Here is a 26693-nt window from a genome sequence, read left to right as displayed (position 1 = left end):
CTCAAATTTTTTGTTGCTCTGTGCATGTCTGTGACTGTCAAAGTGTGATGGTGTTGATTTTGGGGTTACAAATAAATTTTAGTGAGTAGGCAAATTTGCAAATGTGGAATCTGTGGATAATGAAGATCTACTGTATACACACATGTATATGTAAAACACTATGCTATGTTCAACAGAAGTCCACGGTAAAAGACACGATGCTGGATCTCAAGAAACTTTCCATCTAGGGAAGAGAATTTGAAAAAAAACTGTTCATGATTTTAGGCGAAATACAGTGCAGTGGGATGCAAAAGAAGCAGTGATTATTTAGAACATGGGTAGTCTTTAAAATTAGGGGATTCTTAAGAGAAAAGGTGTAATTTAAAACTATTCTCGGGACTTCCCTGGTGGTCCAGTGGTTAGGACTTCACTTTGCAATGCAGGGAGTGCAGGTTAGATCCCAGGTTGAGGAGCTAAGATCCCACATGCCTCAGGGCCAAAGAACCAATAGAAGGAACAGAAGCAATATTGTAACAAATTCAATAAAGACTTAAAAAAAAAAGGTCCACATCAAAAAATCTTTAAAAAAGTAAATAAAACTATTTTCAATAACAGGAAGTCAATGACAAATATACAACAAAAACAAGTGCAACATTGAGCTTTACATGCCATGCCTTATTTAATCCTCATAACCACTATCTGAGGAAATTGCTATCATTAATCCCATTTTTCAGAAAGGAGACTGAGGTGCAGAGTGATTAAAATAACTTGTTGAAGGTCTCACCACTAGCCTGTGGCAGAGCCTGGATTTGAACTCAGGTCTGAACCCAGGTCTAACTACAGTGCACATGTTCCTTACTACAAGACTAGATTATCAAGATTGATAAGTGGTCTGGTGTGCTATGTATAGTCAAGGGTGGGGAAGGACGGGAAATGGGAGGAGACCAACGAAGACTTACCTGGACCTAGTAAAAATACTTGAGACTTTGAGCCTGTCTATATAAAAATCTTGAGAATTTCAGGTATAACTTATGAACGATGGAAGGGCCAAGTCTATCTGGCCCAGGACCTAAGCCAGGAGAGCCAATAAAGCACGGGGGGTTACGAGTGCAGCTTCTTCAGTCAGGCTACCTGGTTCCGCTCTCAGGGACTGTAAGACCTTGAGCACACGGGGCTAATACAGTATCTGCTTCATAGGGCTGTTGGGGAGGATGGTACCAGTTTAATACAGTTGACCCTTGAACAAGGTGGGGAGAGCCTTAGGGCAACTGACCCTCTGCACTGCTGAAAATCTGTATATAACTTATAGTTGGCCCTCTGTATCTGCGGTTCCTCCCTATCCACGGTTCCTGCATCTGCAGTTTCAACGAACCAAAGATCATTTAGTACTGTAGTATTTACTACTGAAAAAAAATCTGTGTATAAGTGGATCTGTGTAGTTCAAATCCATGTTGTTCAAGGGTCAACTGTACATGTTAAAGCGCTTAGAACTGCTTTAGCACAGAGTAGGCACTCAAAAAACATTAGCTATTATAGTTTGAAGTCAGATTGAAAACTACTTTCTAGCAAAAAAAAATTATTTTGGTTATTTACTGTTTCTAAAACTGTGCTCAATGGTGACTTTTATTTGTTGTTGTTGTTGAAAGAGCAGATAGAGTAAAAAAGTTAATTTTTTAAGTTTCAGAATTGCTGGATCTAAAAACATTACAGGGGAATTCTTCTTGTAGGACTTTTCAGAACCATAAACAGTAATTTGTACTGACTTTTCACAGGGGAAATATCTCAAATAGCAAGGAACACTGTAGTACTTGAATCAGACTGAGGTCAAATCTGTGACTGTGTGATCTAGGGCAAATTAATCTTTTGGTGCTTCAGTTTTCTTACCTACAAAATAGATAGAATAATGCTACCAACCTGAGAGTATTTGTGAAATTATATGAGAGAACTTACATGAAGTACTCAGCATAGCTCCTGGCACTGAGAAAGCATTCAACAAATGTTGATTGTTACACCTCATTTCATTTGGCAGCTCTAACCTCTTTTCTCTTAGGGTCAGAGAAAAGGATGTCCTCAGTCCAAACCCTCTGATCCCATGACATCCTAAATGCTTGCTTCTGTTATTACCACCTGATGAAATCCTAGCTCCAACTGTGGTTTATTGGACTTAAGAGCTTCGCTTCTAGAGATCTTCTGACTTTTGTAACTTGATGATGATGATGATGATGATGATGATGATGATGGTGATGGTGATGTATCGCCACGCACCTTGTGGGATCCCCAACCAGGGATCAAACCCAGGCCCCGGCAGTGAAAGTGCTGAGTCCTAACCACTGGACTGCCAGGGAATTCCCTATTAACTTTACTACTAAATGCTAGTGTTTGCTTTGTGCTTTCCACATTACATGGCTCTTTTGTGTACTTTATATCTCTCAAGATTTTCATAAGAATTTTATGAGATAGGTGATCATGGACCCATCTCTCTTTCTTCTCTGGCTCCCTCATTTTCATCAAGACCAAGCATAACAGAACAAAAATTCTGGGCTTCATCTGATATGGCAGACCAATGAGAACCACTAGATTGTTTCAGTAGTAATAATAGTGTCAACAATGACAAGCAGCTGAAATTGACTGAGTGCTTATTATGTATCAGGTTTTCTTTTAAGGACTTTATAAGTGTTCACTCATTTAATCTTCATGAGCTTCCATTTTATAAGATGAGGAATTGAAGGTAGTGATTGAGAGAGGTTTTGTAACCTGCCAGAGATCATATAGCTAGTAACTGGTGAAACTGGGATTTGACTCCGGGTAGTTAACTCAAGAGTCCATACCTTTAACTGCTACTCTGTGTTGCCTTTCTGTAATTTCAGGTTTTTGAGTTTAGTAGTGACACGATGAAACTGATATTTAAATATTAGTCTAACTGAAGTAGGCAAGAAGAATCAGATTGAAGAGCCAAAGATTTTAGAAACAAGGACTGGCAAGGATGACTTGTGAGAATAGAAAGGTGAGAATACACATTAATGACCAAGAGGAATGTACTGTAGTGACAGTGAAGAAAAACTTAAAAGACCTGGAAACATTTGCATATAGGAAAGGAAGATACCAAAGATGATTTCAGGATATTTGAGTTGATGCGATTTAGAGCAGGGATTTCCCAACATTCTGAAGTCATGGGAACAATAAAAAAAAAGGAGATGGGGTAGGGTGAAATTTCAGTGTTATATAGAAGAATAATAGAAATTAACTTAAAGCATATGGAAGAAAGGGATCTCAAATAACCATAAATTAAGATATAAGTTTTGGGACAGAGGTTATAATAAACATCCTCATTTCTCAACTAGGTCACAGTTTTTGGTTTTTTTTTTAGGTCACAGTTTTTAAAAAGTGGCCTATGATATTTATATATGGTAATATTAACATTTTGGTAGATTCCTTGATTATGCTTCAAGTAGACTCACTGCTACAGGGGAGAAATCTAGACATAAAATTTAGGACCTGGATTCAGAAATAAGATTTACTTACACATGGAAATAATCCCTATATATGTAATATGAATAAATCAGAAAATTGCGCTCATGTACACATACAGAATATAATTCTACTGATAAAATATCCAACAGGCCTGAAACAAGTTTTCATGGAATCCCAGAGAACACACTTATGTAGTCTGGGGCATCTCGGCTCAGGATTATCTTGAAGGCTGTGAGCAGATCTGATTAAAACTTATGTCATCATTCTACTTAACAAGATTTTGATTCCAACACTTAAAATCTGTGTAACTGTATATACATGTTTTTCTTACTTATAAGTCAGTGTGTAACTCAATGACAAGGACTTTATTCATTCCTTTATCCTCTATTATAATAAAGGGTATAGTATGGGTGAGAACTACTCCTTACAACAATTTACAAATACATGGTGAAAGAAGAGTTAGCAGTGGAGGAAGAAAAAGGGAATATACATGCATAGATGCTCAAGAGGATGAGAATAATGCAGTTTTAAAGACCAAGTGAGCAGGGTTTCAAGGCAGAAGTGATCAATAGTATAAAAAGCTGCCTTGAGACTAAGAATGGAAGAAAAGCCCATTGGATTTGTTAAAAATATCACTGATGACTTTTGAGAGAGTAGAGGAGACTGAATAAGATTAAAGAGTTAGATCAAGGGATAGGGAAAGAGGAACTGAAGTTAAGATGTGTTAAGTGATGGGTTCAAATATTCAGAAATAAAAGGTGTGAAGAAGATAGACTAAAAAGGGGAAACAGAAGAACGTAATGGTTAAGAGCAAGACATATGGAGGAGGTTGCTTGGGTACACATGCCAATTTTTCCAGTTAGTAGCTGTGTGAACTTGGGCAAGTTACTTAACTTCTCTGAGCTTTGGTCTCCTTATCTGTAAAATGAAATCATCACAGTACCCATCTCATAAGGTTCCCATGTGGATTAAATGACCTAACTTAATATGAGATGCTGACAATGAGCCAAGCATATATAGGTACTATGTAAGTTTCTGCCATGATTAATCAAGGCTACCTTTTTGTGCAAGTGTGAGGACAGAAAAGATTCATGGAGAAGTATGAAGACATTACAGGGCTATGAAAAGCAGGATGCCTAAGAACTAACATGAACTCCAGACAGTGGAAGGACTAACTTTAAGAAGATGAACGTGGCAACTTCTTAGATCCTAGGGAAGGATAAAATAGAGCAATCCCCAAGAGAAGATACTGGCAAATGAGAGAACTCTTGGTGAACGGCTCCTATCTTCTCAATGAAATTAAGTTAAGGTCAATTGATAATAACTCACAGTGTATTTTTGAATTTTAGAAAGCTTTACTATGAATAGGAATTGAATACCACTGCAGCTAGGTCAAATTTGCCTTAAGCCACTGATGCTTTCTGTTTGTAAACTATGGCTCACGAACATGGATTTAACTTTTTTTAAACAAATACTGCTTACTAGATAGTCTGGGCATTAGTTTTTAGATCATAACCTATCAGAGGGCATGAAAAGTGTACTCTGAATAAATGCCATTTATAGATGATGATTGTCAAATAAAAACTTAATTACAGAGAACTTTTAAGGTTCTAGATTAATCCAAATGCATTTGTGCTAATTAAGAGTCTCTGAGGGCTTCCCTGGTGGTGCAGTGGTTGAGAATCCACCTGCCAATGCAGGGGACACGGGTTCAAGCCCTGGTCTGGGAAGATCCCACATGCCACGGAGCAACTAGGCCCATGAGCCACAACTACTGAGCCTGCGCGTCTGGAGCCTGTGCTCCACAACAAGAGAGGCCGCAACAAGAGAGGCCGCGACAGTGAGAGGCCCGCGCACCGTGATGAAGAGTGGCCCCCACTCGCCGCAACTAGAGAAAGCCCTCACACAGAAACGAAGACCCAACACAGCCAAAAATAAATAAATAAATTTAAAAAAAGAACTCTCAAAACTCAACAGTAAGAGAATAGCCCAATTAAAACATGTACAAAAAACCACATTTATTCCTTTAAAAAAAAAAAAAAAAAGAGTCTCTGAGGTGGAAAAAGTCATTGATTTTTCTCCTCTATGTGTGCAAGTATTACACATGTATATGTCTTTTCAGTTAGATAGAAGAAAGCTAAGTTATAAATAATAACCTTAAAACTTTCCTCAGGATGCCAGCACACGCTCATTCCAGGGGAACGAAGAAGAAAATGAGCTGTCTGTATTCCTTCCAAGTTCCAAATCCTAATAAAAGAATAGGAGCATAATGTTAAAGTTTTGATAATTACTAAAAAAATGAAATTTCCATAAATTTTTTCAAAGCTATCAACTAGAGATTATAGGGTAGACATCTGTATTTAAAGCATATCCTTTAAAGAAAATTATAACAAAATTATAATTATTTTAGAAAATGTAAAAGTAGTATGAAGAATTTAAGTTTTACCACACTCAATAATGGAAAAACAGTCACATACATTTTCTCTCTAATTAATCTAGTACGGCAACACTAACACAGTAACCAAATTAAATTATTCATGAACTCTTTTATTTTGTGGACAGGATCTTGAAGTTTCTAGGTCACTAATCAGGTTGCATTCCAACTTCAGCAGTCACTTCGATTAACAATAATTTCTACCAGGGGTGCTTAAAACATACACCTGTACCCCCTCCCCTACCCCAATGCTCCCATTTTAAAAATAGCATATAAAGAAGCTAGTATGAAGTGATGTGAATTTAGGGAGATAGTAATTTCCCATAGTTGCTTATTCCTTCTGCCTTTGAGTTCCCATGCCAGGGGCTACTTCTTATCTTTTACCTTTTCTGATCTGGCTCACTTCCCCAGTTCTTCTCAAAAGGGGCCTTGATTGCTAGCTACCAGATTAAAGGATAGAAGGGCTGAAGGAACAAGCACCTGGTTCCTCCTACTCTCCCTCTCCTCAATACTTACAAATCCAGAGTAACAACAACCAACCTACTCAAGTTCCGTCTCAATTTTTTTCCCATACCCAGAGTGGAGATCAACATTCAGAAGTCTCAGTAATGGCTCTGTTGTGAGAAGTCTTATTCCCCAACCAGACTGCTCATTTCTAGATCACTCTTCACACTCAGCTATTGTTATATCTCACTGGTACAGAGTGTGGCACAGAGTTAGCATGGCAGGAGACAGAAGGTGATGGGTGGCTGGCAAAGTGCCCACACCGTCTGGTCCTTAAGAACCGAATGCATTCATTAGAATGCCCTGGACTTTTTCTTCTAGGTTTTATAGTTCATATCTCATTAGGGACCATAAAACAATTTCAAGAAACTTAGAGAATGTGTTTTTAAAGTTGAGGCAAACTTTTATTTCAAAGAAAGAAGACATATTTATTGAACAATGCCACTACTATTCTGTGCCAAACCACATCATTTAAAAAATTTTTTCCTTTTTATAGAAATTACAGGATCTCCAATCTTGAAATATCCTCGTTACATATAAACTAACAAAAATGTTTTTAAAAATGATTATCTACTTCATTAAATAATTTAGCAGCATACACTTTTCTCTTGCCAAATCAATACTTTTATCTGTATTTACTATACAGGGAGACAATTACAATTTAATTGAAGAGGGGAATCACATTTACCATGGATTTATTCAATTGTATTTCACTTCCCACAATAAATAAGATTATTAGTTATGGCAACCGAATATTTCTTTCTTCTCTATTGCCTTTTACGTAATAAAGTGCTGGGCTAGCACATATTTTACCACCATTGAAACAGCAGAAATTTGTCTTGCATATTCAGTGAATCCCATGAGAGAATGGTTTAAAGGCTCCATTCTTTTGATCTTATTCTAATATGTATTTGATTTTTGTTTGCTATTATAGTGAATAAATACACAGAATATTTTCATGGTTTTTTCCTTTTCAAATGAAGGAAACCAAAGAGATTAAAAAAAACATGGATAAAGATATTCTATAAAACAGGTCCATTAATGAAGTATATTCCTGTCCAATGAACCAAATTTTAGTCTAATTTTTAAACAGTACTTAACCTGAACAGAACCTGACATACTTTTTGGGGGAAATAAAACCCAAAAACAAACCACCAACAAAAACTGATTTAAAAATGAGAAGGGTAATCCAAATGACTTTCCAGGACTAGGATAAAATGATTTACAGCTTATAATTATATGCTTATTATATAATTCTCAGCAGTTGCATGATCCAAGTACTAAATATGCAAAATACAACAAATTGGGCTGAAATGAGTTATTATAACTAAATTAGCTACAGATGGTACACTTTAAGTTGTTAAGTCTTATTTCCCTTTTTGATAGATTCCATAATTAAGCTCTTCTTAAATCCTTTTGTGGAGCTCAACTTATTTTCCTGTGTCTTTACTGCATGTCTCATCTAGTTAATATTAGTTCCATCAGATGAAGTCACATTCCTCTTTTTTTGATACATTTTTTGCAGTATACCATATATAATAAAAATACACAAATCTGAAGCATACAGCTCAAAGAGAACACACTTGAAGAAAGCACCCCAATTAAGATAGTATTTCCAGAACTCCAGAAGTCATCTGTGCTTCCTTCCAGTCCTATTTCCTTCCCTTCTCACAAAAAGTACCCACCATCCTGACGTCTAACACCATAGCTTACATATGCTGGTTAGGAACATCATAAAGATGGAATCCTATGGAAAATACTACAGAATGTATTTGCTTGGTCTGGCATCTTTCTTTTTTAATATATTAAAAAAAATTTTTTTAAATTTATTTTTGGCTTTGTTGGGCCTTCGTTGCTGCATGCGGGCTTTCTCTAGTTGTGGCGAGTGGGGGCTACTCTTTGTTGCGGTGCGCGGGCTTCTCATTGTGGTGGCTTCTCTTGTTGCAGAGCATGGGCTCTAGGTGCGTGGGCTTCAGTAGTTGTGGCACGTGGGCTCAGCAGTTGTGGCGCACTGGCTTAGTTGCTCCACGGCATGTGGGATCTTCCCGGACCAGGGACTGAACCCGTGCCTCCTGCATTGGCAGGTGGATTCTTAACCACTGCCCCACCAGGGAAGTCCCAGCATCTTTCACTCATCATTAAATCTTGTGAGATTTACCAACACTGTTGCATGTTGTATTTTGTTCATTCTCATTGCTGTACATAGTAGTCCATTAATTAAGTACACTGCCATGTATTTACTCATTCTACTGTTGACAGACATTTAGGTTGTTTCTAATTTATGGTCATTACCAATAATCCTGCTATAATCCTTCCTGTACATGTCTTTTAGTGAATATAGACACCCACACACCATTCCCTCCCCCTTACACAGACACACGCCCACATCTCCCCACCCTCTCCCTCCACCTGCTGGGTACCTGCTAGGCGTGAAATTGCTGGATCATAGCTTACAGATATGTTCAACATTAGCAGGTATTGTGAAATAGGTTTCCAGACTGGCTGTACCTCATTTATCTTTTTTTCTTTTTTCCATATTTCTTTTTAATCACCAACTGAAAAAGTCTAAACTTTCTTTGACAAATTTTCTGACAAAACAATCTTAAAAGCATCATTTGTCTTAATGGCAAAAGGCACAACTTTTCAGCTGGGCTTATTTGTAAGGCTGATTTCTCAAATCATCCCCCTTTTTTCTTGCATTTTAGTTATTTTCATGTATCTGTGTATGAAAAAATTTCCATCAGTTTTAAAATGTAGTGAACACAATGTATAGTAAAGACTCCCTTAATTGACCTCCTTCTGACAGACTCCTTTTTCTCTCAGCAGAACTGTCAAGAACAAGAAGGTTACTTTCTAATAGCTCACGTGTGTATTTGTTGTAGGCTTACCTTGAAGGAATATGGGTTTTTTGCTTAGTGAACTGCTGTTTGTAAGTGATGTAAACCCATGCTTATTAGTGTAATTACATAATTAATATTATATAAGCTGACAATATGAATGTGAAAGAGCTGTTTCAATGGAACTAAGTTGATGGCAGCCAAATAAAGGTAAGTTTCTAAATGAAAAAAAAAAGCTCTTAAATTAGGTATGCATGATAGTTACAAAAACAAGTAAAATAAAAATCTAGATATATTTGAATTACGACTGCTTAGCAAATGTTTTCATTGTAGACACTAGGTGTGGTTCAGGCAAAAAAGAGGTCTAATGCAAATCAATGGACTCATAACTTAAGAAAAACAACAAGCCTAGGTCTAATATCAAAAGACTGGCAAATTGGCAAATTTTCATAGATACATTATATATTAAAATAAGGTAGGTAGACATTCCTTTAAAATGATTTCCTGAGTTTGCTGACTTTTTCGTTAATCTAAGGAGCTACTGGTTTGGACCATGTCAGATAAGAGAGTTTCTACTGTAATAGGAAAAAAAATCATAAATTCACATTTTCATATTTCCAAATTTGTTGCTAGTATATTTGTTTATAATAAATAAAATTACCTAAAAGTTAATTATAGCCACAGAAGCATACTTTTCAGGAAAATGGTATATCACAGAAAGAGAAAAGCTGTAAGGGTTTATAACCTTAACACACATAATCAAACACATGGAAACATAACAGACCCTTTATAAAAAGTATAAAAATATAACATCAAATTAAACTACTTTGACCAAAACTCAGGAGCTATATAAAACATATATGTATACCTATTTAAATGTTTGCAAGGGAAATTTCAAAACTAAAGCTTTTAAGGTAAAGTTAATCTGCTGACATAAATAAAGTGAGTTTTGATACAATTTGAATCCAAGTGTAACAGACGCCTCCACCCCTCCCAACTCTGTGGTCTTAAGTAGAACTCTCAGATTTAGTTGTAAAATGTAGGGGTGAAGAGATATCCACATCTAAGATTATGAATTACATTTACCTTACTTTTGGTAGTTTATTGTTAAAATTATTGCCTTATTTCAGGTTGAGTGCTTTTCAACAGAACATTAAGTATTCTTAACCACATGGTATTTAAATGTAATTGTCCCATTTAATTAATGAAAAGGTCTCATAAATTGGGTGTTGGCATATATGGGATAGCCTACATATTCTCAAGGGTCTTTTGCATTCACAATTAGTAGAGGGAGATGTTCCCTCTGAAAATTCAAAAGGAAATTTCCTGGGTAATACTAGTTCATTTGTTTGTTCTTCATTTTTAATTGGCAGCTCATTGTCTGTTAAGGAGTTCATTGTAGAAGGAAATTTCTGCTACCAAATGTTTATGACAACACAGACAAAAGAAGGGATGGATGACATTAAATGACAACATCTGTATCCATTTGGCCCTCTTTAACTGGTAAAGCAAAAAATACAAACCACAATCTTTCTAAAAGATATGACTGGATCACATGAATCACTGTATTGATTAATTAAATATGAAAGCAAGAACAAAAGTAATACCTAGATGTATTTATAAAGATAAGAAGGCACTTTACAATGTTACTGGGGATAGGAAAGGGACCTCCAACATTCTTAGACAAGAAACATGTTTTTCACTGAGTTTGTGATAGCAAAATGAAGATTCCCCCCGCCCCCCCATTTCCTAGTAATTGATCACTAAGTAACTCATCATGCTATGGATAATTCAAAAGAGGGGAAAACATGGTATATTTCCTAAGTAAGTGAACACACAAATAGGAAGAAAGATGAAACAAATTACAAAATTATTTACTGCTAAATATTTGGTTTTAAGTGCAAAAGGAGTTCAGAGGTAGGGAACCATATAATTGAATGCACAAATTGAGGGATTAGGTAGACAAATCTTGATAGGGATATGGTAGGTTACAGTGGTAAATAAACTGTCAGCTTGTGGCTTAGACTATAGAAAACTTTGATAGCTAGGCAAAAGCTTTAACAGTGGAGGTGACAAAATGGCATGACAGCATAAAATAAGAATTTTGCAAAGGGTACTTTCAGTATATGTATTTCAAATATATTCAGAAATAAGATTAGACTAATTCTGCTTTTTTAAAAAATACTTCATACTACTAAGCAAGTAGTAGTAATAATAAATGAAGTGGATTATTAGAAATTTTACTGATGAGAGTAAGAAGAATTATAAGGATGAAAAACAATTGCTTATGCTTACTATTTTATCCTTCAATAATTAAAAATTATGAGTCAAAAATAGAGTCAATAATCAAAGACTGTGTGTGTTTTGAAGGGCACAGGAAGTGGCCTGTTTCAAATATAACACTAATAAACCAACTATACCGTTCAAAAACCAATCTACTATTGTACATCTTCATGAAGGCTTGGAGGGGTTAAAAAAAATCTTACAAGCTTACATGCTGTTCCTTCATTTTTCCTTAAAACTATAAACAAATGCAGCAGAAACTACCAATTTATCATCACAGAGGTGAGACACTACCTGAGGCCACCCCAGAGGAGAACTGACATCTTATTCAACTTACGTAGACAAACAGATTTTTGAAGGATAGGAATTGTGAGATATTTTGTCATATTTAAAAATAAACCTCAAACACGGGGAGGGAGAAGGCTAAGGTGGGACAAAGTGAGAGAGTGGCATGGACATATATATACTACCAAATGTAAAATAGATAGCTAGTGGGAAGCAGCCGCATAGCACAGGGAGATCAGTTCGGTGCTTTGTGTCCATGTAGAGGGGTGGGATAGGGAGGGTGGGAGGAAGACGCAAGAGGGAGGAGATATGGGGATATATGTTTATGTATAGCTGATTCACTTTGTTATACAGCAGAAACTAACACACCATTGTAAAGCAATTATATTCCAATAAAGATTAAAAAAAAAAAACCTCAGTATTAAACTCTCAACTGCAAAGAAATACCATATGGTAGTTTTCAAAACAGATCGTATTTAGTTATTTCATCTTCAAGGAATTCAGAATAAAAGGACTTTTCCTTTAACTAGCATAAACCTTAACACAAACACCAGTAATACTACCCAGGAAATACTAGCCTTTCATTATTTCCAAGAAAAATTTTGATATACTTGGCAACTGAAATTTGACTATATGCTATAAAGGAGGGAAGGTACTCTTTAACAGTTACATAAATGGACTTTCAAAATAAACCTGAAAAATGTTCATGGATATGATTCTCATTTATACAATTCACTTATTACAACCACACAATGGCTACATAAAGCAAGCTTAAAGTTACTGCGATCAATGATATGGTAATACACTTTGAAGTACTGGTTTTATATTTCATCTACGAGAGCACATGAGAGAACAGAGAGTTAAATACTAGACAGTGGTATTACCAGTTCACGATCATATAAAATTTCAGAAAATTCTTTCATCATTTTATAACTTTTACTCTATTATAATCTTTCATTAACACCCTATTTCATTGCCTTGAATTAAAGAAGATCTGCAAATGTGATCAAAAGGTTTTACTAGAATTTTTGGATGTTTCTTATAAAGACATTGAATCCTTATGTTTCATTCACTAGAGGTAAACTCAACACAAATTGTCTCTTATTTCACTGTTAAATCTCTTATTAGAACTATGCAATGATTGATCTTGATTCAAAATGCTATAAAAAACTAGAGGGAATTTTAGAAGACAAGCAGAAAACTTTTTTTCTGGAATTATTTAACCATAACATTATAATGAATAATACAGATTCTTCTGATTTTACTTTGTACCTGTAATTATTCAGGCATAGTTTAACTGCTCCTAAATGGAGACTGATCTCCCAAAGAATGCTTCATTGGCTTACCTTCAGAAGGCTCTCAGTCCCTTTCTTTCTCTGTTTCCCACACAAGGACTATTTTTATTTATTAAAAAAAAATTTTTTTTAAATTTATTTTTTGTCTGCATTGGGTCTTCATTGCTGTGCGCAGGCTTTCTCTAGTTGTGGCAAGTGGGGGCTACTCTTCGTTGCAGTGCACGGACTTCTCATTGCAGTGGCTTCTCTTGTTGCAGAGCACAGGCTCTAGGCACGTGGGTTCAGTAGTTGTGGTGCACGGGCTTAGTTAATCCGCAGCATGTGGGATTCTTCCTGGACCAGGGATCGAACCTGTGTCTCCCGCATTGGCAGGTGGATTCTTAACCACTGCGCCACCAGGGACTATTTTTAAAAAGATCACTTACTTTGTGATCTCAACTGGGGTGGGGTTGGGGGAGAACAGTCCGCCTTAACTATGGATCTTGAAGACTCAAATATACATGAGCAGAAGTGATATGGAAAGAACTCAGCTACCATGGGATACATATAAGATATCTGATAAACATTCTTTTTCTCTTGTAATAATTTAAAAAAAATGACACTACTGAGTGAATATCGTATGTAATTTAGTATTCCCTTATCCAGTAATTTGGTTATATTTCTAAAAAAAGAAAGATCATTTTTTATTTCCCACCCTTTCTCCCATTCTTGTTAAAAATGATGACAGCTAGAACATGGCAACTACTAATATCCCAAGTTTCACAGACAAAGTGAATGGTACATTACATGCCTCTATTATTTTAGTCTTAAACTAAGAATTCCTTGGTTTCTAAAAGCCAATTTTCCTTCACCATAAATTTTATCTAATATTTTAAAAGATTATTAGGGAGGAGGAGGAGGAGGAGGAGGAAATGGATTTAGTTCTGACATCCTTTGTAGTTACAGTGAGTACTGGGTCTTCTATTTCTTCTGTATCCCCCAAAGTACTAAATGTTGGCTATACTAAACGTGTTTAATAAATACTTGTTGGTCTGACTTGTTCTTACAGAACAGTACTGTTTTTAATATACAAGAACATCTGTTATTTGGCACTGACTGGGAATGAGATGTTCTGTATTAGTGAGTTTTTAAAATAATAAGCTTAACCCATTAAATACTTAAACACCATTTTACCTTCTTTTGGAAGTAGGGGATAATAAATTTTTCTAAATATGCACTTATTTACCTCTCAAATACTGTAATAATTTTAACCTTCTTTGGATAATGCTGGGTCATAATTTGAAGTACTAGTATTTGTATTTTCCTGTGCATATATATATGTGTATATATGGCATACCTGTATATGGTGGACTTGATGAGGGACCATAAAAGAAATGGTGTAGGGACTTCCCTGGTGGCGCAGTGGTTAAGAATCTGCCTGCCAATGCAGGGGACACAGGTTCAAATCCTGGTTGGGGAAGATCCCACATGCCGCAGAGCAACTAAGCCCGTGCGCCACAACTACTGAGCCCGTGTGCCACAACTACTGAAGCTCACGCGCCTAGAGCCCGTGCTGTGCAGTAAGAGAAGCCACTGCAATGAGAAGCTGGTGCACCGCAACGAAGTGTAGCTTCGCCTCGCCGCAGCTAGAGAAAGCCCGCACACAGCAACGAAGACCCAACACAGCCAAAAATAAATAAATAAATTTAAAAAAAAAAAAAAAGAAGAAAGAAATGGTGTAGCACATGAGGCCGAATGCCTAGCAATCCTATGATTTACTTGGGAATTTCTTTTCTTAAACACATCTCCTGTCAGATGCTTTGGTAATGGCATCTTTTTAATAAAGATGTGGTGACAGATACAGAATTTTATTCATTCCTTCACCCACTTACTCACTGAATACCTAACACAAGGGCTCTCTTCTTGTGCTGAGATGACTCTAAGGTAATAAAGCATGGCTGGCCTTGCAAAATAACTTATTAGTGAAAAGGCCAGAGCAGTCTACTCTAGGATAATTTTCCTCATCCTCTACAAAACTCCATTTCTCCTTACTCTTGTTCCTCATATGAAAACTGGGCTAATGACATATGAAGAAGGAACATGACATCTTCATTTCAGGAACTGGTACTAGAACGTTTTAGCAAAGGTATCTTTTAAAAAATTATAAATTCTTCACAAACAGAAGATAATACATCTGTAGACATGACACTAAGTATAATTCTATCAATTTTATTAAACCCGACATAATGTTTGATTTTGATCAGAACATACAGGTAATGTGAACACCTGCTTTTTCAATAATATAAAAAGACTAAAACTTCTTGAATAAGAGAATCTACCAAATAAGGTTTTTGAGGATTAAATGAATTAATTCATATAAAACACTTAGAATAGGGCCTGGTCACTTATTATCTAAATCAGCGATTCTCAGCAGGGGGGGGATTCTAACACCTAGGGGACATTTTTGGTTATCCTAATGATTGGGGTGCTACAAGCGTTTAGTGAAAGGTAACCAGGGATGCTAGACATTCTAGATGACTTTTGAATATCACAGTAAAATTTAGAAATACCTCAAAAGGTGGGGCCATTTCAAGATAGGAGATATGTTTTTTGCAATTTTGTTAGTACTCCATCCCCTGACATAACAGTGAATTATTTTGATACTATCCATGTAAAAACTGGCTGATTTGCAAGAATGTTATCCTTCCTTATTTTTTCAACGTGATATCCTATAATTTGTCTTGTCATGTTATTTCTATTTTGATTAGCATTATTTCCATACTCTTTCACTTCCCATTGTAAAATTTTAAAAATTACTACTGACTTGAGTTTTTATTCTAATAACTAGTTTTGCCCAAGGCTATGACATTGCAAAACTCCAGATGGCACTATTTACATCGTACTCTGCAAGCCATATCCCTGGAACTGTGTAACTTGGCAGCTTTGTCTCTCTGCCTTACATTTTCCTGTTATCTTATTTTTCTGATACTCAAATTTATTCCTTGTAAAGAGTGACAGACTACACTTCACTATTTCTTCTTATGCAGTCGTATCTGAGCATATACACTGCGCTGTTATCCTATAACAATCTGTTTTTTATAGAAATGTGTAATATAGTTAAAATACTATTTTATTTAAAATATTATTATTAGCATTTAACAGAAATGTAGTACAATTAAAATAATATTTTTTACAATTATATATTTTGATAGGTTATATTTTCCATGAGTTTCATTTAAGATTATATAGTAGACATTAGAAAATGTTTGTTTAAGAAGGGGGTTTTGGGACTGATAAAGAACCACTGAGTTAAATGAGAACTCAATTTTCTTATAAACTTGCAGAGATTATAGAATACTAAAACTAGATGGAATCTTAGATAAAAATGAAGTCATATTAGAGAATGCAGAGAAGTAATAAACATCTAAAATATTATTAGATACAAATACCATCTTCTCAGGATGAATTTGAAAATTGCCACTCAGGGGCTTCCCTGCTGGTGCAGTGGTTAAGAATCTGCCTACCAATGCAGGGGACACGGGTTTGAGCCCTGATCCGGGAAGATCCCACATGCTGGGGAGCAACTAAGCCCGTTCGTCACAACTACTGAGCCTGTGCTCTGGAGCCTGCAAGCCACAACTGCTGAGCCAGCGTGCTCTGCAACCACTGAAGCCCGCACACTTAGAGCCCATGCTCTGCCACAAGAGAAGCCACTGCAATGAGAAGCCCACGCACCGCAATGAAGAGTAGCCCCCGTTCGCTGCAATTGGAGAAAGCCTCTGTGCAGCAAGGAAGACAACACAGCCAAAAAAAAAAAAAAAAGCCACTCAGGCAGAAGAGTGAGTGAATTAAGAGTGCAGGTACTAGAGCCACACTGCTTGATATCTGAGTTCCTCTCTTTAATAGTTATGTCTCTTTCCACAAATTATTAGCCTCTCTATGCCCTGCCTTCCCATCTTGTAAAATGAGGGTAAAAATTGAACCTATCTTGGAGTTGCTGTAAAAATTAAACAAATTTACATAGGTAAGGCACTTAGTGTTGGTTAGTATGCAGTAAGGCATTCCATAAAATATTTAGTAATATTTACTTATTAATACTGTAATTCATTTATAGAAAATAAAATACTTTTGTCAGTCTTAGAGAAGATTAAAATGGTTCTGAAATGATTATTCACAGGTTTAAAAATGTATCAGTGATCACCAAGTACCCAGCACAGTACCTGGCACATAGTAGACACTTGATATTTACTGACTGAATGAACTAGTCTCTATATTAATTTATTCTCTATACATTTATTCTCTATATCAAGAGATAAACAAGTGATAACTTTTTAATGGATAGACTGACACACTAGTACAAGTGAGACTATCTTCATTCTGATTCAGAATTTGGAAATTTTCAACAAAACACATAAGCTTTATGAACCTGCTCAGGGGACAGATTGTTTTGAAATGGTGTCCCTAAGGCCACAAATCTCTCAGCTGATTATAATACTGTGTCTCCTTGAAAATGCCAGAGTCAAACATCAGAAAATATGCACAGATCAACAATGTATTTAAAATAATGTTTTTTGAGTTGGCACAGTCAGAGAAACCTTTCTTCTGCTCTTTATAGTACAAAATGTTTAAGAATCCATACTGTAGCACTGCTCCATATTGTAGGACTACATAATAAAGCTTAGTATTTGAAAATTTTTATTCACTTATTTTACTCCCCATTTTAATCATTTTAAAGTGTACAGGGACACTTGGCACATTCACAGTGTTCTGCAACCACCACCACTATTTAGTTCTAGAACATTTTCATTATTCCAAAAGGAAACACTGTACCCATTAAGCAGTCACTCCTAAGTTCTTGTCCTCCAACTTCCTGGCAACCACCATCTGTTTTGTTTCTATGGATTTGCTTCTTCTGGAGATTTTATATAATGGAATCACAGACTATTTTATGTCTGGCTTCTTTTACTTAGCATAGCGTTTTCAAGTTTCACCCATGGTGTAGCATGTATCTGTATTTCATTCTTTTTTTATAGCTGAATACTATTTCAGTGTATGGATACACCACATTTTGTTTGTCCTTTCATTTACTGATGCATATCTGGGTTGCTTCCACCTTTTGGCTACTGTAAATAGTGCTGCTAGGAATATTCCTTTACAAGTTTTTGTCTGAATGAACACCTGTTTTTAATTCTTTTGGATATATACCTAGGATTGGAAATGCTGGGTCACATGTTTAACTTTTTGAGGAACTGCCAAACTCTATTCCATGCCGGCTGCACCATTTTACATTCCTGCCAGAAAACTATGAGGGTTTCAGTTTCTTCACATTCTTCAACACTTGTTTTTTTTCTGACTTTTTGTTTACAGTTATTTTAGTGAGTATTAGTGGTATTTCACTTTGTTTTTGATTTGCATTTCCCTAATGACATTCAACATCTTTTCACGTGCTTGTTGGCTACTTGTATATCTTCTCTAGACAATTGTCTACTCATGTCCTTTGCCCATTTTTTGATTAGGTTGTTTGTCTCTTTATTGTTGAATTATAAGAGTTCCTTGCATATCTTGTATAAGACCCTTATCAGATATATAATTTGCAAATATTTTCTCCCATTTAGTGGGATGTCTTTTCACTCTCTTGATAGGGTCCTCTGGTGTCCAAGAGTTTTAAATTTTGATGAAGTCCAATTTATTTATTAATTTTTAATAAATGTGTTTTTGGTGTCATATTTAAGAAACCATTGCCAAATCCAAGGTCATAAAGATTTGCTGGTTTTCTTCTCAGAGTTTTCTAGTTTTAGCTGGATGTTGTTGAGGATTCTGCATCTGTATTTATAAAGAATATTGGTGTGCAATTTTCTTTTTGGGGGATGTCTTTGTCTGGTTTTGGTATCAGGATAATGCTGGCCTTACAGAATGAGTTAGAAAGTGTTTCTTCCTATTCTACTTTCTGAAAGCATTTGAGAGACTGGTGGTTAACTCTTCTTTAAATGTCTGGTAGAATTTACCAGTGAAGAATCCTGTCCTGGCCTTTCTTTGTTGGGAAATTTTTGATTACTGATTCAATTTCTTTATTTGCTATAAGTTTATTCAGATTTTCTATTTTTTCCTTGAGTTTTGGCAGTTTCATGTTTCCAGGAATTTGTCCATGTCACCTAGGTTATCTAATTTGTTGGTGTATAACTATTCATAGTATTCTCTTATAATCCTTTTCATTTCTGTAAGGTTGGTAGTAATGTCCCCACTTTTTCTGATTTTACCATTTGTAGTGTTTTCTCTTCGTCTGTCTAGCTAATTAATTTTAGCTATAATATGTTTTAGCTATATATGTTAATTTTGTTATATCTTTTCAAAGAAACATCTTTTGGTGTCATTGATTCTATTGTTTTCCATTCCCTATGTTGTTCATCTCTGCTCTAATCTTTATTATTTCCTTACTTCTGCTAGCTTTGGGTGTCTTTATTCTTTTTTTCTAGCTTCTTAAGGTGTCAATTTAGGTTACTGATTTGAGCTCTTTCTTCTTTTTAATGTAGGTGCTCACAGCTATAAATTTCCCTCTGAGCACTGCTTGTACTGCATCCCATAAATTCTGTATGTTGTGTTTTCATTTTCACTCATCTCAAGGTATTTTCTAATTTCCCTTGTGATTTCCTTCTTGACCCACTGGCTAATTAATGACAGTGTGTTATTTAATTTCCATGTATCTGTAGATGTTCTATTTTCCTTCTGTTAATGATTTCTAGTTCATTCCACTGTGATCAAAGAAGATACTTTGTATGATTTCAATCTTTAAAAAAATTACGTAGATTTATTTTGAGGACTAACATATGGTTTATTCTAAAGAGTGTTCCAGGTACACTTGAGAAGAATGTGTATTCTGCTGATGTTGGGAGTGTGTGGAGTGTTTTGTATATGTCTAGTTGGTTTAAAATGTTGTTAAAATCCTCTACTTCTTTACTGAACTTCAGTCTAGTTATTCTATTTAGCATGTCATTTTAAAGCATGGTATCACCAGCATATAATACTCCTCCCAAGATGACATAGGCTTTGAGTATGATTGGACAAGGATATCACTAAGGTATCTTTACAAACAACATAGAGACCCAGACTATGGTAGGCATTACTTTAGTACAGTGACAGGAATGATTTCTGGGATGTAAATGGCTATTTCATCTGCCCAAATTGCACAGCTGCCATTTGGCTGGTGTCTTTATTCGTAACTTGGCAATTCTGTACTTTGAGTTAATGAAGACAGTTGTACTGAAACATTTTTCTGTTGTAGTTTGTCCCCTCAGAATTCCTTCTTTCCTTTGTTACTTTGAGAGTGTATGTTACTACTCTTCCTTAAACTTGATTTACTTATATCTTCTGTTTCTGTTAAAAATCTTATCTATATTGTTTAGCTTTCAGCCCAAGAAATTTGACTTTAAAAGCCAATCAGAAATGCCCTTCTGGTTGGCAAATTAAGCTGATAAATTCTAAATTTAGCTCTCCAGCTATTGCTACAATGATGTTACCAACCTCCAAAATCTCAGAGACTTAGAAAAATAAGCATACATTTCTTGCTCATGGGTCTGTGGGAAGTTCTATTTCATAATGCCAGATGGTTCCATATCTGCTTAATGTGCTTTGCATTCTGGGGCCAGTAGCTATCTAGGACATGCTTATATTATAGGAGAAGACAAAGGACAGTTGGTCAGGACAAACCATGTAAAACATTTAAAGTGTCTGCTTGAGTCACACCTGCTAACATTACACTGGCTTAAACAAGTCACATGGCTAAGCCCAACGAAGTGGGAAAAGCTCCTTCCACAGGAGCGGGGAAGGGAGAATAAGTATTCACTGAACAGTAACACCATCAACCACAGCCTAGCAAAGTAAGACAATTAGGAGCAACATAGTAAATTTCAAAAAGTTAAATTTATTTAAATTAAAGGACTTACTTTGAAGTTAAGTTTCTTCTCCTTTTTAGAGTAATAATGTTCTTTTTTAAATAAAATAATGGTAATAATAGAAGGCAGCAGAACTTTAAAAAATTCTTCTCACTTGACAAAAAGCTGGCCACCCTCTGTCAGTCCCCTATATTTTAGGACAATTTTACTATTCTATGAAAATCCCAAAGTCTCCTACAAGAAAAAAATCACAGATCTCTGAATGTAATCCCAGGTCTCTCTGGCTGTTGTTCACTATTCAGAGGCTATTCCTTGGCTTGTAAAGACACTCATTTTCCCCCTTCTCAGGTTTCATTATTCCAAATGCTTGTGACTAGGATGCTCCGTGTGTTAGAGAATTAAAACGTCATTATTTCTTTCTAGTGATCTAATTTAAGTTTTACATTAAAAATGGCCCCACTTACTTTTCCGTCTCTATACAAACTTAGTTTTTTTTAACACTTGGGACCCTACAATCTTAATGTCATGTAAATCTTTCATGTCCTTGACATGAAAATTTTATAAAAAATAATGGCCTATGACTCTATAACTTTAAAAAGACAAGCTATTGAGAAGATTAAAATTTAAGAAGAAGCTGGTGGCTTTACTTCCAATGTGAAAGGACACATATTTAGTAGTTTTACATGTATACAAGTATTTACTAATACTAATGATTTTGTCATACCTTTATCAAACATTAAAGCTATGCAAAATAGCAGAGCAGCGTTTCTGTTTTTGTTTTTTTTGGTGGTTCTTTTTGCTCACAGTACTGTCAAAGCAAATGAAGCAACGGGCACTCGTCTAATGACTGCTTCACTCCTGACTCTTCAGCTTATTTCCACCTCCTACTCTTGCTCTTCATCTCGTTCTTTACTTGTGATATTCTCCAGCTTTAGGCACTATTAAAACATTATAGCCACCTCATCTGTTCCAAACTAGGGGGTGAGGTGGAAGAATGTGATATTGTAATGTATTGTATCTACAGAAAAACTTTATACAGAGACTTTCGAATTTGTCAAAACACTAAATTTCCCGCGAGTCTTGCTCTAGCAAATGAGATTCTCAGTTCATTATTAAACACTAACTTATCAGATAGGATCTATGAAATAACTTCACAATATGGCAAATGCCTTTTATTATCCTATTGATTGTGTCCACTGTTTGACCTAATATGTATTTAGATTTCATAAATGTGCAAATCTAAAATAAGAGGCAGAGAGGCACCCATGAATCAGCAAGGGAAGTTTCCATTAAATGGGATAAGAACTCAACTCACTGGTTTTGAAACTTATGTTGGTGTCATACTTACATTTTAAGTAAAGTATGCTTCTTTTATAACATTTTGTGGAATATATATAGAAGTTTACATTTTCTCTAATTTTTAAAATGTAATTCTCATTAAAATAAGATGAAAATTCAAAAATTTGGCTGTAACTTATATAAGCAACATACCTGCAGGTATGATCATCACTCACACTTGCAATTTCTTGGCCTTCTTTGGGATCAAATACCAAACCATTAATGAAATCTGAATGGCCCTCTAAAACCTGACATAAGGGGAAAAGTTAGTAAGAACACAGGAAAATAACCTACAATATTCCTACCTAATATTTTTACTTCATTGCTTTCACTGCATGCTTCTCTTTTCTATAAATATTTCTTAAGCAATCTGCTATTTTTAAAACATGATTTATACACCCACCTTTCTAGAAGGTTTATCTTGGAAAGAAGCTGATCATTCAACACACTGTTATTAGCTTGATTTTTCTTTTCTAGTATGCATTTCTTACAAAAACAGACTTTTTTTTTTTTAAAACTGTACCTGTCCTCATGTCACCTCATTTCTCACTTATTACATAAAGGTTAAATAAAAGTTAAAGCTAGAAGAACTTTCTGGGGCTCTGAAATAGAGTCCCCTTCGATTTTTTACCTCATACCTGCTGCTCTGTACACTGGCTGCTCCCTAATAAACACATAGCATGGACTTCACCTTCTACTGTCTTTATTCACTTGCTCAATGTGACTGCCAGCACTGGAGACAGCTAGTATTATAAGCCCATTATCACAACAACCCAGCAATTCTCTTCTGGCCACAGAAGAAATAAATGGGAAATTATAAGGTAGAGGACTATGCAAGCAGGCAGGTCCAATCAGTCTAAATCTTTACAACTGAAATCCTAAACAGGTCTGTCAGATATCAGATATTTAAATATTTTAATGGATATTGTTCTTGCTTCCTATTTTCCTTCCAAACACTTGTATTTGATCTCAGTTGTAAGATTAATAAAGTGGTTCTATTTGGTACTGCTTACTATTTGGAAATATGTAATTAGGAAAAAAAAGGATTTGATTCAAACATTCCTGTGTAAGTTTAACAAACCCAGGTCCTCCAAATCATACTTCAAAGCTTATGTCACAGTCTACAAGCCAAATCAAATTAACATTAAATATTTAATGTCTATTATAACTAACAATAATTGTTAGTAACTATTGACTTTTGATGAGTCAAAGTTTTATGTGCCATTTGTACAGACAGTCACTGATACAGCTTTAAATTAATATATACAGTGCACTGTATTATGGTAAAATTGTATATAGCCCATTGTATACAGTTTAGAGCATAACTTTTACTGTTTTCTAAATGATTGGACAGGTTTATAGTTTATCTTTGTTTTATAACATTATTCATAGTTTTGATTTACTAGAAAGTCAAGAAGGCAATACTGTTCTTATAAAAAACATGATTCGGTTTCAATCCAAACTGAGAGGTATTTATTTAATGAACTCCCCCCCCCCCCACTTTATTGAGATATATAACACTGTGTAAGTCTAAGGTATACAACATGATGATTTGATATACATATATATTGTGAAACGATTACCATAATAGCATTAGTGAAATGACTACCACAATAGGGTTAGTTAATACCTCTATCACCTCATAAAATTACCATTTTTGTTTTGTGGTGAGAACATTCTACTCTCTTAGCAACTTTCAAGTATATAATACAGTATACTTGTTAACTATACTCATCATGATGTACAGTAGATCCCCAGAACTTATTCCACTTATAACTGGAAGTCCATACCCTTCAATCATCATCTCCCCATTACCCACACTCCCCAGGCCCTGACGACCACCATTCTATTCAGTTTCTATGAGTTCAGCTTTTAAAAAAATTCCTCCCATAAGTGAGATCACATAGTATTTGTCTTTGTCTGACTTATGAGGCAGAAGCTATGATCATCTCCACTTTACAGGTAAGGAAATGAGCACAAAGAGATTGGGAATTTGACCAAAGTCACACTATTACTAAAGTGGTAGAGCTGGGCTTCAAACCCAGGTGGTCTGGCTCCTGTGTCTGTGCTTTTAGCCACTTTGTAGTCCTGTCTCTCACTATGCTGTACTGTGTTTGTTCCCTTGAAGTTCAACTCTTACTCTATGTGTGTTCATGTCTATTATACTGAATTTCTACTTCTCCCTCATTTACTGTGTCTACCTAATATTTTAATAAGTGATATCAGATTTATAATCTGCAGTCTTTACTATGATCCTAGTTACTTACTACAGCCTAAAATAGAGTAAATGAGATTCTAAACTACATATTTTAAAGGTAACCATAAAGTCATTTTAAATTGGGATAAATCTAATTAAAAAAGCAAAAATAATAAATGTTTTAAAATAAGGATTTACAAATTATACTTGTCAACATACCTTGTATTCATTTTTATCTTGAAGGTCTGAAGTAAATAATCTAATTTTCATATCAGCAGCAGAAGTGCAAAATCTGGAAGTAAGAAAATGAAAACAAACCCAATTTTAGCCTAAGTGAAAGTTCTCCCCACCTCCAACCACCAAAGCTGTTTTCATAACTCATAATCATGTTTTTATTCGGGCAGAAAGGGGATGCTGTGGTTCTGCTGTAAAAAGTGTTATTACAACTATTACTCAAAGTAGGAGGCACTTAAATATCTTTGGAAAACACACAAAAATTAGTATATTGGATTTGTCTCTTCAATAAGAAACGTGTAGAATTTTATTATAAATCACCACATGAATTTAATGTTTAACTTTTTCTTAAAGGCAGAAAAGGATGGGCATCTTTATTTAGCTAGGTCAATATTAGATATTAAAATAGTTAATAGTTTTAGATATTAAAAATAGTTATACATCTTAGTCTTTGCCTTCTTCAGTTATCCATAAGCCTTCTTGCTTTAAGATATATTGAATTCAATAAATCAGACAGAAGATGATAGTCTTTTTATACCTATAAAAGCTGATATACTTCTATCTACTAAAAGCTGGAGTATTATTCACACTGACCATAACATTTAAGGTACTGTTTAGAAGTACATCAATGTATGTTACATTAAAAAACAAAATCTAATCAATAAACAACTATTTTTTAACTAGTTTGCCTTCAATCCTAAAATTTTTAGATTCTCAGCATGTCAGATTATGGCTGAGGAAGAAATAGAAGTTATATTTATATATTGGAAAACAAAGTTTATTTCCAATTGTCTTCAGATAAATGAGTATCATATGGATCTAAATTTCTCAAGTTCTGACTGCATTAAAGTTAACCATTTTTTCTCAACTAATACATTTAGTTTAATTAATTAATTAATTTTATTTATTTATTTTTTTGGCTGAGCCGCGTGGCATACGGGATCTTAGTTCTCTGACCAGGGATCAAACCCGTGCCCCCTGCAGTGGAAACGCAGAGTCTTAACCACTGGACTGCCATGGAAGTCCTCTAAGTTTATTTAATTTAAATAAAGTTTAAATTAAAGAAGGCTCCTAATCTATAGACCTGGATATGTTGGTAGATCTCTGCTACCATGCCTTTTCAATGATTAGTTAAGAGCCATTGGAAGAAATAGATCAAAGCCAGCAGGGAAATGCCTTCTCTTGTCCAAGGCTTTCTCGGAGATGAAATTAAAAGTTGTAGGGAAATAAAGTACAAATTGACCCTTGAACAACATGAGTTTGAACTCCACAGGTCTATTTATATGTGGATATTTTTCGATAGTAACTAATACACAGTCTGTGGTCGGTTGAATCCTCAGATGTGGAGGAACCTCAGATAGAGAGTGCTGTTTATAAATTATACCCAGGTTATAACCACCCCCTGCCACGTTGTTCAGGCGTCAACTGTAGCTCTTCTCCCCACAACTGGGACTATGCTGTTGTAAAGTATTTAAAACCAGAGCTGAAATTTTCTAATCTTTTGCCTTTCCTTGACAATGTTAAACTTACTTGATTACTGGAGGCAATGAATTAAGTCTAGTCTCTGGGCTCCAAGCTATGCCATCAACCCTGACTCCATGGTGAAATGTTCGTAGTGTTTTATACTGAATTCCTTCAATGTCTGCTTCTTCTTCCTAAGCATACACAGTAAATGTTTTAATAAGTTATGAGAACAAACAATATAAAACTGTGTATTCATTATAATGAAGAATCTATCAGGGGTCCATGAATATTCTTTTGAGAAGTTCAAAAGCAGATCAGATATTAAGATGTAACTAGTTTACTGAACAACAACAAAAATATCTGAAGCTGTCTAAGCCTCACAAAATAACTCTAAGGTAACTAAAAACAAACAATATACTGGTTATACTTTATCTTACTTAGGAGACATTTTTTTTTTTTTTAAAGGATTTTCTTATTTATTTATTTATTTATTTATTTATTTTT

The 26693-nt window shown here is 35.2% G+C and overlaps 1 protein-coding gene across 1 annotated transcript in view; it reads right to left on the bottom strand.

Moving 5' to 3' along the window:
* The window catches only part of NUP37 (nucleoporin 37), a 42955-nt gene that overhangs the window by 4762 nt on the left and 11500 nt on the right, over positions 1-26693 (bottom strand). Inside the window, exons 3-6 of the mRNA XM_007165787.1 lie at positions 26256-26380; positions 24711-24783; positions 22448-22542; positions 5607-5697 (exon numbers count right to left, since the gene is read on the bottom strand). Coding sequence (XP_007165849.1) covers positions 5607-5697; positions 22448-22542; positions 24711-24783; positions 26256-26380 — 384 coding nt within the window. The remainder of the gene's footprint in view (positions 1-5606; positions 5698-22447; positions 22543-24710; positions 24784-26255; positions 26381-26693) is intronic.

The sequence above is a fragment of the Balaenoptera acutorostrata genome, chromosome 11 (assembly GCF_949987535.1).
Source record: "Balaenoptera acutorostrata chromosome 11, mBalAcu1.1, whole genome shotgun sequence".
Lineage (NCBI taxonomy): Eukaryota > Metazoa > Chordata > Mammalia > Artiodactyla > Balaenopteridae > Balaenoptera > Balaenoptera acutorostrata.
The sequence above is the reverse complement of the archived record's forward strand: the minus strand, read 5'-3'. Positions and strand labels throughout refer to the sequence as shown.